The sequence below is a fragment of the Cyprinodon variegatus genome, unplaced genomic scaffold (genome assembly GCF_000732505.1).
Source record: "Cyprinodon variegatus isolate N-32 unplaced genomic scaffold, C_variegatus-1.0 Scaffold205, whole genome shotgun sequence".
Classification (NCBI taxonomy): domain Eukaryota; kingdom Metazoa; phylum Chordata; class Actinopteri; order Cyprinodontiformes; family Cyprinodontidae; genus Cyprinodon; species Cyprinodon variegatus.
In genome coordinates this window covers 438154-451902 of record NW_015150658.1, presented here as the reverse complement: position 1 = coordinate 451902, position 13749 = coordinate 438154, and the positions used below count along the sequence as shown (strand labels likewise).

At 39.1% G+C, this 13749-nt stretch overlaps 1 protein-coding gene across 1 annotated transcript in view; it reads left to right on the top strand.

Moving 5' to 3' along the window:
• wdr25 (WD repeat domain 25) overlaps positions 1-13749 on the top strand; it is a 41713-nt gene that overhangs the window by 5102 nt on the left and 22862 nt on the right. Inside the window, exons 2-3 of the mRNA XM_015379990.1 lie at positions 830-1540; positions 12672-12819. Coding sequence (XP_015235476.1) covers positions 842-1540; positions 12672-12819 — 847 coding nt within the window. The 5' untranslated portion in view covers positions 830-841. The remainder of the gene's footprint in view (positions 1-829; positions 1541-12671; positions 12820-13749) is intronic.

Sequence of the window (13749 nt, the reverse complement as noted above, 5' to 3'; positions counted from 1 at the left end):
GAGTCCCTCATATTCAGCCATTCAACAAAGATACTGCTACGTGGCTGACATGTTCTTTTTTTGGTGTTTGACAAGTTAGATGAGCACTTGAAAGAAAAAAAGGAAAAAACTAAGATAAAAAGTTAAAAATGCTAAAATAGTTAATATGCTAAGTCAAGGATTAAAATATGTAAGTGCCTGTATCAGCATTAATACTGATATTAAAAGTGTTTTGTTCGCTGTGAGTGTTTTTCATGAATTTCTTAATGAAGCACTTTTAATTTTTATGATAAGACCAGCGGCCGTATCTTATTATCACATTTACCTTTTTTTTTGCCATTAAAATATACATGTATTTTGAATGTTGCAAAAATAATAAGGTGTCATTCTGTCCTCCAATAACACTCTTGGCTTGAAATTTTGATTTTCAAAGTATTTTTAATGAGTTCCCAATAAAGGGTTAAAGCTATCTGTTCCTTAGACATTTATTTTCCCAATGATTTATATTTATTCAAACACATTTTTTGATTCTAGTGTGTGATTAAGCCACTTCTGCTGCTGCAAAAAAACATTTTATAATCAGGCTTTTTAAACATCTTAACCAGGTGGTACACATGTAGCTAATGTAGTTATAATAAAGAAATTAAATAAAAATAAGGTAAATTTCCATGTTCTTTTGTTTTAAAATAAATGAATTCCATCATTGTGTTTCTCTCTCCTTTTAACAGCTTGGATATAAGGCAAGACTTTATGATCTATTTGTAATTGTCAGTATTTGAAGTGGCCACTAGGTGTCGCCTTTGGGCCAATGATGAGTTAATGGTACTAAGAATTGTTCTCTTTTTTTCAGTGTTAAATCAAGATGTCTTCATTGGTGGCCTATGATGATTCAGAGTCAGAGGAGGAGCCCTCCCCTCAGGTGGACGGAGGAGCAGCAGCAACGTTCCACACAGACCCTGCAGGATTTAGTAGCCCTAATTTAACGCCCAGTCATTCAGGTTCGCTTTCTAAACAAACTACAATAGAACATCATCGATGGGTCACAGAACAAAGTAGCTCTTCATCGCTTGTTCACCCTAAACATGAACACTGGGACACGGAATACTATAGTGAAAGAAAAGACAGGCATTTTACAGACAGCTCTGCTGCTATCGGTTTCCCGGCGAATCAGAGGAAAACTGGACCTGTGCAGCCTCCTCTCTGTCTCCCAAAATGTGTCACTGATGCTTCAAATCCAGCTAAAAGACAGCATTCTGCCATGTCTGGTATCAGACCATATATCCCCAAGAGACAGAGACTCATCCAGTCAGAGGAGGCAGACGGCACTCAGAACCCATCAGAGCAGGTCTCAGGGAATCAGACCAGGAAAGGCCCAGTTCTCACAGACGTGTCATCCAGAGTGAAGCATTACCTCGGTGAAAAAACCCAAGCAGCCGGGGTACCCAGAAAGCTTTTAATGAGTCTGGAAGGCCACCAGGGGCCAGTCAATACTGTGCAGTGGTGCCCCGTGCCTCATATTAGCCACCTGCTGCTGTCTGCCTCCATGGACAAGACCTTTAAGGTAATGACAGCCCCCCTCTTGTTGTTGAATTGATGACATTTAGTCTGTGAGGCAATGAAACAGGGAACGGTTTGCTGGAAGCCAATGGATTGGCCTCTCTAGCTTAAACAGCCTTATGGACTAAATGCTGTTTATTGGATTTCTAATTATGATGCATTTTGCAGGCCCAGTTCAACAGTTTAGATGTATTTGCAGAAGTGGAGCAAACATACATAGATTTATTTAAGTGAGATGATGCATCTCAAATGTTTATTTCCAATAATTTTGGGTATAGTGGACAGCTAATGAAAACCCAACATTTGGTTTCTCAGAAAAAAATATTACATGACACCTGTTGAAAGGTTTTTAACACTGGTTCTACTGAACTGTTTGTGCATGTACTGTGCAGTATAGAACTCTGTGCGTCTGTGCATCATCCAGGAAACACAGTTTGCTTTTCTAGCAACCGTTAGCTCATCTACATTGCTGGTTCTGGTGTCTCCCATCTTATCTGGGATAATACTCCACAGATTCTCTGTAGGGTTCAGGTCAAACACTTATGTCATTAATGATATCAGCATGTGAGTAACACAGGCATCAGAACCTTTAGCAGTATGCACAGGTGAAAATGAAATGTTTACCAACAGAAGGAAGCATGGAGTGCTCTAAAAGTTCCTGGTAGGTGGTTAAATAGACTTTGGAAAGGATTTAAAGAAAAAAAAAGGCCTGGCACCTCAAATCCTCAGTGACTGGAAACTTTACGCTTTGATTCTTTGCATCTCTAGATGCTGGAATGGAGATTTCCAAATTGAATGCAAACTTTACTTTTTCTAAAAAATATATATTTATTTTTTTTTTTACTGCTGAGCCACAGTTCATTCCTTGTCTCCCTGGCCCTGGTACCATACTTATAATGTAGCTGGACAGTTGCAGTCTTGCACTTTTATTGTTTTGTACAGCTTTTCAGACAGTAAATGAACATTTCATTCCATAAAGTGCAGCAGTGAACAAATGTAGCAAATGTAAACAGTGTGGGAGAAAAAAACATGGTGCAAAAACGCATTGATATGGAAGTTCAAAGCATTAAATATGTATGCCGTGCAAATATGCAATATTTTGGTTTGGTGTTATCAGTGTAATGCAGAGTCTGTGACATTATTTTGATTTTTATTCAACATTCGGCTGTCTGATGGCGGTGGGGAAGAAGCTGTTTCGGAATCTGCTGGAGCTGCATGGAATGCTGAAAAGTCTCTTCCCAGAGGGCAGCAGGGAGAACAGTCCATGGTGGGGGTGTGAGGGGTCACTGATGATGTTACAGGCTCGGGACATGCAGCGCTGGGATGAAATGTCTTCAATGGAAGGAAGAGGAGCCCCCATGATCCTCTCTGCTGTTCTCACCGCTCTTCTCAATTTCTTCAAGTCTGAGGCGCTGCAGCCTCCACACCACACAGTGAGACAGCTGGTCAGAACGCTGTCCTGGATGCGTCTGTTTAAAGTTTTTCCTGAAGCTCTGACTCCAGCTGCAGACCTCGACTCCCGAAACTCTTGATCACCCTTAGCCTTACAATCCTCTCAAGGTGGCAGTTATCCTGGCTTCTGCTGCACTTTTTCCTTCAACTCAATTTTCCATTAACATGCATGAATGCAACACTTATTGATTTTCCCATCCGTGTTGTGGAATACGTGACTGTCAGCTGGATGACTGGTGACTCAGCAGTAGGGGTGTAAATAATCATTTTGTATCGATGCATCGATTCAACAGCCGACGATGCGATGCATCACCACGTCTGCAAGAGTATCAATTCATCCTCCCCCGGTCTTTTTTTATCCATTTGCTCCTGGACGTAATTCTGACTCCCGTGCTGCGGTGGCGCTAAACCTATTTTGCCCTCCTACCTCGCTTCCTTTAGCCTCTACCCTCTTTCCGCTTGCAGTAGTTTTTGATGCAAGGCCTTTCAGAATCTATAACACAGAGGCATTGTTATTTTTCAGTGAATGAGGTTTTCATAGGCCTAGGTGGAGTACAACTTTGCTACTTCTGTTATTTGCTGATATTACAGCGTTCATTTATTAATTTCAAATTTGAAATGTTTTTTTAGCCTGTAAGGTGAAAAAATTGATGCTGAATCGAATCGCCATGATGGGTGTGATTTACACCCCTACTCAGCGGTGTGTCTGCTATAATCATGCTATTTCTGTGCTGAGAGTTATGATGTTCAAGCTGTGCAAACGCCGTTCAAATAGATTGTTTCACAGCAAATTTGAAAAAGTTCTGCAGGTCTGTAGTAAAAGCATAAACGGGAGCTGATTAAAAAAGATGCAAAGGAAAGCTTCCTTTGCTCTCCACCCGCCAAATGTCCTCTGGACAGCATTCCGTTAAGGTTTTTGCAAAGGATCTGCTTCACGGACATTACATCGCAGTACTGTGTGTGGTCTCTGATCCCATATGTGTTGATCATCTCCTTCCAGTTTTCTAGATTTCCTTGGTTTGCAGCTTTTCTTTAACATGCAGTTGTTTTTTTCACATACTTGTTTTGTGTTTGCAGGGGGGGTTCCACTTTGCTGCTCTCTATTTTCTGTGATTTGCAGCATTTCTCCTTTGCATGTGTTGTTTGTGAGTTTGGTCCAATTTTTGGGGTTGAGAGTCCGATTTGACTTTGTTATTGACAAGGCATTTGAACCCATTAAAAATACCTTTTTAGGTCGCTCCTGTTTAGATTATTGTGTTTAATTTTGTTAGTTTGAGTCAAATTACTGAATATACAGTCTTAAGATCAAAGGTGCTATATAGAACCGTTTCTTTTTTCTTGTCAGAATAATTTAAGTTAGGTGTAACCCAGGTCAAAAAGGCCTCTTACCAAACTTTGAGAGCATGTAGCAAACTAATGCAGCCTGAAAACCAATATCTGCTCTGCTGCATCGATTCACACTCCCACCGCAAACCACCGTCTTCAGAACGGTCCGTCGCCATCAGCTGGATGTGTGTCAGAACCCTTGGGACTTTCCTCGTCCCTCTCTTCTTTTCTTCTTTGTCTCCCCCCCCCCCGCGCCTTTTCATTATTTCACACCTAGAAAACAATCCCTCATCGTACCATAGTAAAGGTCAAGCAGCACAGCTATCTGCCTGCTAGCACACAAACATTTCTCTGCCTCTGTCTGTGAAATCATGCGCTGCACTAACATCCTTTGAGAACTCTGACTAATTAATAATTTAAATATGAATGAGTTCATTTGCATAATCACACAAGTGGAAGTGATATGGCAGCACGGAGTGTGGCACCTGGAGAGGGCTGCTCACAGCAGATGGTGTAGGATGGATGGAGGGGAGCTGCTTTCTGTGAACGAATTAAGCTCCTCTTTTCAGTTTCAGAATGAGTTTACCAAATGATAATGAAACAGTGAAGGTTAACAAACCTATGTTTTGCAAAAAATGTCTTTGAAATCCTACCTGCTACAGAAACGCAGCAACACTGCTCATGATTTCTTTCCACCAAGGTCACAGAAAATGCTATTTAAATCTCACGCTTTGCTGCAGTTGTTGTATACAACATCCAATCAATCTTCTGCATTTGGTCATGCAAACTTTAACACTTTATAATGGGAATTTTTTTTATTTGTTTGTAACATTATCCCAGCAAGACTATAGCCCAATTCACACTACCTTTTTGAAACCGTGCCGAGATCAGTCTCTGTTGAGTGTAAATGGCACGCACAACCGAATGAGCTGATGAGCTGGGGATGTGGAGTCAAAGTTAGACTAACCCCATCACTTTTGTTAAAACGCCTACAGTTTAGCTTTCAGCACATTCATCCCAGGAAAACCCCTCTGCAATTGGCTGCTAGACTTCCTCACAGATGAACCTCAATCAGTCCGGGTTGGACAGAACACCTCTTATTTCATCACCCTAAGAACAGGCTCCCCTCAGGGCGGCATCTTGAGCCCCCTGCTGTTCACCCTGATGACACAGGGCTACGTCCCCATGTTCACCACCAATCACATCGTGAATTTTGCAGACGACACCACGGTGGTGGGCCTCATCAGAGACGACAACGATCTGGGCTACAGAGAGGAGGTAGAGCAGCTGGTGGACTGGTGCAGAGATAACAGCCTGATCCTTAACGTGGAGAAGACGAAGGAGATCATCGTTGACTTCAGGAAGTACCGGCTTAACCACGCTCCACTGCTCACCAACAGCTCAGCTGTAGAGGTGGTCAGCAGCACCAAATTGCTGGGGGTGCATACATCACAGACAGGTCAAGCAGATTCTGCAACAGCTTCTTCCCCATCGCCACCAGACAGCTGAACTGTTGAAAAAACTCTAAATTATGTCACAGACTCTGCATCACACTGATAACACCAAACCAAAAATACTGCATATTTGCACCACATATATTTAATGCTCTGAACTTCCATATCAATGCATTTTTTTTGCACCATGTTTCCCACCCCACACTGTTTATATTTGATCACTGAAGCACTTTAAGAAATGTAGATGTCATGAGAGCTGTATTAAATGAAATTTTGTTTTGTATACACTCTGTGTGTACAAAATGACAATAAAAGTTGTCCAAGTTTAATTCTAAATCTAAGTCTACTTAACAGATATTTTCTATTTAATAGAAATAGTTGAATAGTTTTAGATCAGTTGATTTTGTTTCTCTATTCAGTTCATGCATTTATTCTTACTACCTTATTTCACTTGTATTTATTTAACCAAGTAATTTAAGTATTACAATAATTTAATCCCTTTGTTAAAACAAACTGTGCTTTATAAGCAGGAATCATGAAAATAAGCCTATCCAAATTGTCAACGGTTGACTGTGTTCTCTTGATGAGTAATACTACTGACATTTCTGCCATTTTTGGCCATTTATGCAAGCTACAGTTGTTGACATGACCATGATTAATTAATATTTATGTGGTCTTTGTTTCACATTGTTGTCATTAAAACAACAATGAGAAAATATTGATACGACCGTTGACAACCAATTAACTGTCTACATGTGAAAAATGTCATTATCATTCCTGAAATAACGGAGAGGGGAAGTTGAAACTTACCACACTCCCTTCACACCGCCAAAAAGGAAAAAAAAAAAAACTTATAGGGGTGCTAAGGCATTGATTTGTGATATCAATGCCTTAAAATGTTTCAAAAGCAGTTTTAAAAACTTTTAATGATTTTTCTATACATATTTATGCTGGAAAAAATGTGTGAAAACATGCATCCCATCATCAAGTTTTAATGTCAACCATGACATGTTGGGCGAAAAACTACAAATTTCAAACTATAATTAGCTATTTTTATTTTGGTGAATTGAGAAATCTACATTTTTTTATATTAAACAAGATTAGGAATATAAGCAAATGAAAAAAACAATAATAATTTGAAATTATAACAGAAAATATTTGGGAAAATTGACTAGTCGACTTCATGGACTTGCGAAGTGTACCCCTAATTATTACATCTAATTTGAGCAAAAAGACAGTAATCAGAGCATTATGAGGTGAATAAGTGATTCAAGCTGTGTGGTAATCTGGTAATTAATTTAAATTTTAATTAATCAATTTATTTATTGCAACAGTTTCTGAAAAAAAAAAACAGAGAAAAGAGACTAGATTAAATATTATATTTACATTTTATATTCAATCAGCAGGTTTGTGCACACGTTTAGATTTGTGAGGGGAAAACAGAGAAGGTCTCCTCTTTGCTCTCTGTGCTCTGACAGCATGAGGCCTTCAGGAAGAGGCAGCTCTTTCTGCGTGTGTCAGACAGCGCTTTGTGAATTAAGGAATAGGGAGACAGTAACAGTAGAATGATGGCTGCTTTCACCTGAAGTCATTAAACACAGAAAAAGGTCACTACATTTGTCTCCAGGCTTTTTTTTTCTTTCTTTCTTTCTTTTTTTTTTTTTTTTTGCTAGATGGATCTGAAAAGCCCCCAAATAAAGAGATAAAGTCCCCAAGTTGGCAAAGCTGGACTGTTGTCTTTAGTTTTCCTTTTCTACTGATAGTGGCTCAGGAGGACAGGAGGAGGCAGTGTTGGTTTTTCTAAATAAAGTACACTTTAAAATTTCAACTCACTTCAAACTCTGATTATAATTAGAGAGAAATTTACAAATATACAGTATGCTATATCATATTCTTTACATTATTTTAACATAGTTTTAAAAGGTCATACTAAAGGTGTGGTTGCTTCTTTTAGCTGAGATCTTTTTAGATGCAAAAACACAATGTACACAAGTCATTTAGGATGCTTAATAAACATTTATTTTTGGAAACAGGTGTTTAATTCAGTGCTGTAAGAAGTTATAGTATAAATCAATGCAAGGGCAGATTTAGGAAATTTGGGGCCCCAGGCAAAGACAGGCAGTGGGCCCTCTGAATTGAGAAGACAACACGTAGAACAAACCCATTATACTGATACAGAAATGTTAATAGAATAGACATCCTTTTTTTTTTCTGGGTTTTGTCCCTCTCTTTGTGTCCATTTTCTTGTTGTTTTCCTCTATGTTTTGTACTCAGCTGACTTTTCATGCTGTCTCCAAAGGAATGAAAGATAGCACTAAGCACTTAGCTGATTGTTCCTTCCTGTGTTTCCAAAAAGGCGACAGGAAAAGTCAATAACACGGTCCTTCTTTTCACTGTAGACAGGCTGTGAATCATGACAGCAGACAAGATTGTAAAAGGCAGGAGGCGAGGTTACCAATCTACTTGCTCTGGAGAGCAGAGTTCGCTGCTTTTTTATGTTGTCGCCAAAGTCTCCAGTAGCATAAAAAAGTTGCTAGATTTGGTGCTAGGTGCTTTTTTGAAATGAAAGTGCTAGAGGGGTCTAATAAGTTGCTAACTATGGCAACAAAAGCACTACGTTGGCAACAGTGCGCTTGTTTTAAAAGGGTTTGCTGGTGTCTGTTTGGACCTTTCTGAACATGTGCAGCAAATGGACTGATCCAATGTGGTGGACACCGAAGCAGGGTCTGAGACAAACTTAATATTATAAGCGTTCTAATGGCATTTTAGCAAAAGGGTTTTTATCCAAAACATAATTAATATGCACAAATAAGGAATAGTTGTATTAACTATACATTTAAACAGAGTTTTATGGGGCACTAGGCAACTGCCCAGTAAATCTCCCTGAATCCATGTTATTTGGGAGGCATAAAGGTGGAGGTGTCATGGTTTGGAAATGCTTTCCTGAAGCAGAACCTATTCAACTCAGGCAGGGAGGGGACACACATTTTGTTGTATCTGTTGTTTAAAAAGCAAAACAGTGCAAATGTTTCGTGCTTAGATGTAATTAAATCGTGCCAAGGTTGGAAAAAATAATGTGAGAGAAGCTTTAAACGCCAAAACTGTCCATTATGTTTCAAATAATTTCTAAAGAACAGCGATAATCAAGTCAAGGTGGGTCTTGTTTATCCTTTTTACGGGGAGCTGAATAAATTAAATCTAAGCAGTTCCTGCATTCCTGCTTTAGAAAGTGTGTCTGTTCATTCAAATGTCCTTTTAGGGACTCAATTCTGCATACGCTGCTGAAAAATATGTTCAGGGACGTCCGTTATTTTGCTGCACTCCTCTATAATGCCCTCCAGGGCCGAAGATTGCAGGTGTAATCATGATAAATTATAGCTTCCTTTAAAGCAGGGTTTTATTGTCTAGATTTATGCCAGCTTGTCACTCATTATTGTTCCTTAATAGACATCCACAATGCGCTCTGCCTGTTACGGCCTTCACCACTTTGACTTCAGCCTTTGTTTTCTATTCTTCGTGAACTGAATAGAGAGCCGGGATGTAATCAATGAAGTCTTCACTCTTCTCTCTTTGCTCCCGTTCTCAGCTGACATCCTTCATGCCTCAGACGTTGCTTCCTCTGCCCTGTCTGTCAGGCTTTTTATTATTATTCCAGCCTGTTTTCATCGGTTGTCGCCATGGCTACTGCAGGTGTGAAGCAGCAGTTGTAGGCTAATAACCCCCATTACCGCTTGGTTTTACCTATCAGGAGTCACTCTTAATGAAGGGATTGCCCCAATGAGTGATTCTAAGGATTCCTGCTGCACGATAATAAAAGAGCCGTGTTGTTTTTCCAGTGATGAGTCTTAGTTTGATTATTGCTGATATGTGCTTTTAAGATCTGTTATGTAAGATTCAATATGTGGTTATTGTGTTGCTGTTTTTTTTATGTTTTGGTGAGATTTTCTTGTCGCCTTCAGATGGCAGTGTTTCTCTAAGTCAAAGATCACACAGAGATCAGCCCCATCCTACTGCACGACGAAAAGAAGCTCCCCTAATAGATGGATCTCTCCCAGATTTAACATCACGCAATTAAAAGTGCGGCTGCCATCTCTTTTCCACCCCGGGAGCCATCTCTGGCATTCTGCTTGTTTAACTTCTGCCAGTTGGATTAGTATGTCACTCTTCTCTTATCCGTCAGCCTTTTCTGTCTCCCCTGGGAGCAGCAGTACAGTTCCTCTCGCTCTTGTTTCATATGCTTTTAAATAATGAAGCACAGAGCGAGGCAGAGAGGGATCGGCCACGCTCGGCGGATCTTCAAAGTTCCTCTGTGGTGCCTGGTAATGCTGGGGAAGGGAAAACATTCCCATCATTAACGCCTCACCTCAGCCGGCTCCAGACCAGACAACCCGTCGGATTTCAAGCTGGGCTTCACGGAGAGGCCTTTATGGCCTGGTGTTTATCAAAGGGAAGCAGGCGTGATGATTAGAAACCTGATCAACATTTTCACCAAGTTATCCTTTCGTAATATGGATCAGAAAGAGAAGACAGACACAAAACGAGTTGCAGAATGGCTGATTAACACCTCACTTATTTATGTAGGTTGTTTTCCCCCTCATGTCATGTTTTGCAGTCCTGGCTGCCATAGCTGCACGCTTTCATCTCCTGCTCAGTCTATTATCAGAGGAACCTTTCACAACAAGAATCCATTACAGCCATAACACCTGATTTATTACCACACTCAAAAGCATTAAATGTGGTTAATTAGGAAAGTGTTTTTCTTTTAAACATAGAAGCTTTATCGCAATTTGTGTCTGCCGCATTTCTGAGTGAATTAATTAGGTTTGATCATTAGCAAAATGAAAAGTAATTAGCAAAAATGTCATTACTGCTCGATTTGAAAAAGCTAAGAAAACTATAAAGAAAATAAACACAATGCTTCCTTTGTTTTAACTTCAGCAGCTTATTTATGGTCTGTTGGTGCTTCTTAGGGAATGAGAATATAGCTGAGAGGTTCATTTCTTTGAGTCATTTAATTTGAAAAGAGTGGAATATGTGGCTTTGTAGTGAATGATTTCACATCAAGATTCAGTTGATCAAAAAATGTGACTATCACATCAGACGACATTTATAAGCTAACATCTGTGTTCCTACTGAAAAGTAGAACTTAGACAATGTTCCTTTTGCATAAATCCACCTTCTTCACAGCAGTGTGATGTAAAGCTATGAATTCTTATCCTCTCCAACCTTTTTCCAAACTCTGGGATTTTCTGAGATTTTATTCTGAATCTGGATCACTGGCTCTGAATCACAATCCTTCTTACCACACTTTTTCCTTCCTCTCAACTTTCTATCACTTTGCTGAGATAGAGCCATCTGTTAGCAACAGGCTAATTTTGCAACAAACTTTAGTGTTTTTCTTCTTTCTCTGTGGGGCCTAAAGCATCGCAAGCACGTTTTTGTAGTTGGACCAAAGGGTTAATGCTTCAATAATCAAACATAGAGATTGACTATTATAGTTTAAGTTGGGGGGACCGTCAATTTAAGTATACCAATGAGTGATCACCCAGTTTCCACTGTTTCTCTATTTATCACTAAACATTTCACAGAAACATGCCTGCAACTCGCTTACAAGCAACCAGAGAAAACTCCTATTTTCCAGCCTGATACTGGATGCTGTCTAATGCATATGAGTATGCATCAACACCTTTGTTTATAGATGTTGGAGATCGGCCTGTTTTTCAGTGTAGTCCTGTTTCTCTGACTGTGACTGACTGGATGTGCTCTCTCCATCGTCTGACATGAGAGATGGCTTGGGGCTCGTCTGCCTGGCAGAGTATTTCCTGGACTGGGCCGCCTGTGGAGCTGGTTGACAGTTGCCTTTTGCATCTCTGCTTCGTTTTCTATGTCTGCTTCTTTCTCCTTGAACCCCAGTCGGCCTCGGCAGATGGCCGCTCACACTGAGCCTGGTTCTGCTGGATTTTTCTTCCTGTTAAAAGGGAGTTTTTCCTCTCCATTGTCGCCACAAGCATGCTTAGTGTGAGGGATTGCCTTCGAGTCAATGAGTCGATGCAATCAACTGGTTTTCCTTAGAAAACCAGTTGATTTGAATCAATTTGACTGTATGATCTTGTGAACTGTAAAGTGCCTTGAGATGACATGTGTTGTGAATTGGCGCTATATAAATAAACCGAAATGAATTGAACTAACGATTATTTAGCAATTTGATTAATATGTCGAATATATTTTTAATTAATAATCCGTTACAAACAGGTTCCTTACAGAAGATTTTTTACTAAATTAGACCAGGTTAAACTGAAATGTTTCCACTTTAGGAGTTCTGGATAGAACATATTGACAGATGAAAAAAAAAAATTATCTTTAATGCAAAATGTTTACATATTTTTTTTTACAATTTTGATATAGTTGCTGCTCTATGTGGGTTGCTCTGTCAGCTACAGGCATGTTTTACAGTCTCTATTCTCCATTTAATGATAATCGATTAATATGATAGTTGATGTTTATTTCAATAATCAATCAAATTAATTGTTTTAGCCCTACATTTAAGAAATAAGATATTGGTTTCAGGACTGGCTCAAACATCACCTTTAAGATAGAGATAAAATGCCTTTGTTTTATTCTTTACATTTATATCTTGTAATTTAATTTTGTTTTTTTGTTTTTTAAGTTTATTCAAAGTTAGGAGGAAATCTCTGCCTTTGGATTCTGCTTTGAAAATCAAATCAGTTCAATGCACTGATTTTCTTTACATGTGGGATTTTTTGAACTGCCATAGATTTCAAAGCTACAAGTTTTCTCTGAAGCATAGCTTTTCATAACTATACAATCTAATGGGTAGTAAAGGGATTTAGTTGCAGGAAGGTGGGTTTATTTGTTACTTTGGCTCCTGTCCATGTCTGGCAGGTGTGGGATGGAGCAGAAAGTGGACGATGCCTCAGGCTTTACACCTGCCACTCGGGAGCCGTGCGTGACGCCTGCTGGACCCCCTGTGGGCAACAGCTCCTCACCGGCTCATTTGACAACACGGCTGTGATCACTGATGTGGAGACGGGTAAGTCCAGGCAATTCTCGCTGTAGCTCTCAAGCACAAAATGTTGCCAAACAAAACACTAGATTTATGTGTCGGGCCATAAATACTTAATGAATTTAATCTGAATAACCTTTACAATCATATGCTTATTAGAAATGGAACGATGCAGATTTTTTAAAGGCTAATACCAATATTTACATTGATCCCTAATATCTGCTGCCAAGGTTTTTGGACTGAATTTGGAAGCTGATGATGATTTTTCTTCCTACATTTACATAATAAAAATTACATTATGTTAAGAATTGATAAATAAGTCTCAGTTTTATCAACATTTATTAACAAATCCAACAGATCCTTAATAATTTATAGCAAATGTAGGGAGCTGCAATGCATAAAAGAGTTGCATGATCTAAAGCCATGAATATTATCATCTTATTTATTAAGTTGCAGAACCTTTCATAAACCCAAAGCTTCTCTCACTCAGTTTACTTCTAAAGCCCTTGCTAAAACAGAAAATAAGAACTGTACAATTCATTTGAAACACATAAGTTGTAGATTTTGTCTCATTTAAGTGCAGTGAAGAAATCTGACCTTTTTTTCTTCTAAAGTGTAACCCTGTTAAAACTGCAGAACCGTAAAAAATCCAGTAGAGATCAGTTGCCTCCAATATGTGTCCTCAATTCATTTTAAGGACCATTTAATCCTGTGGAGTGCAGCAGTGGGAGCTTTCGCACTAAGGTCAACACTTTAAGAACATCAAGAACACGTGCAGACATGCATTTTATGCTTTTTTGACCCATCTCACTGCTTAATCTGTAAAAAAAAAAAGAAGAATTAGATCTGAAGAAAATGGGAAAATCATGTAAGATGTTAATGATGTTTCTCATCATTAAATATAATGATAAGATTCATTTCATCATTTTGTCAGAGTTATACTTTGAGATAATTAGC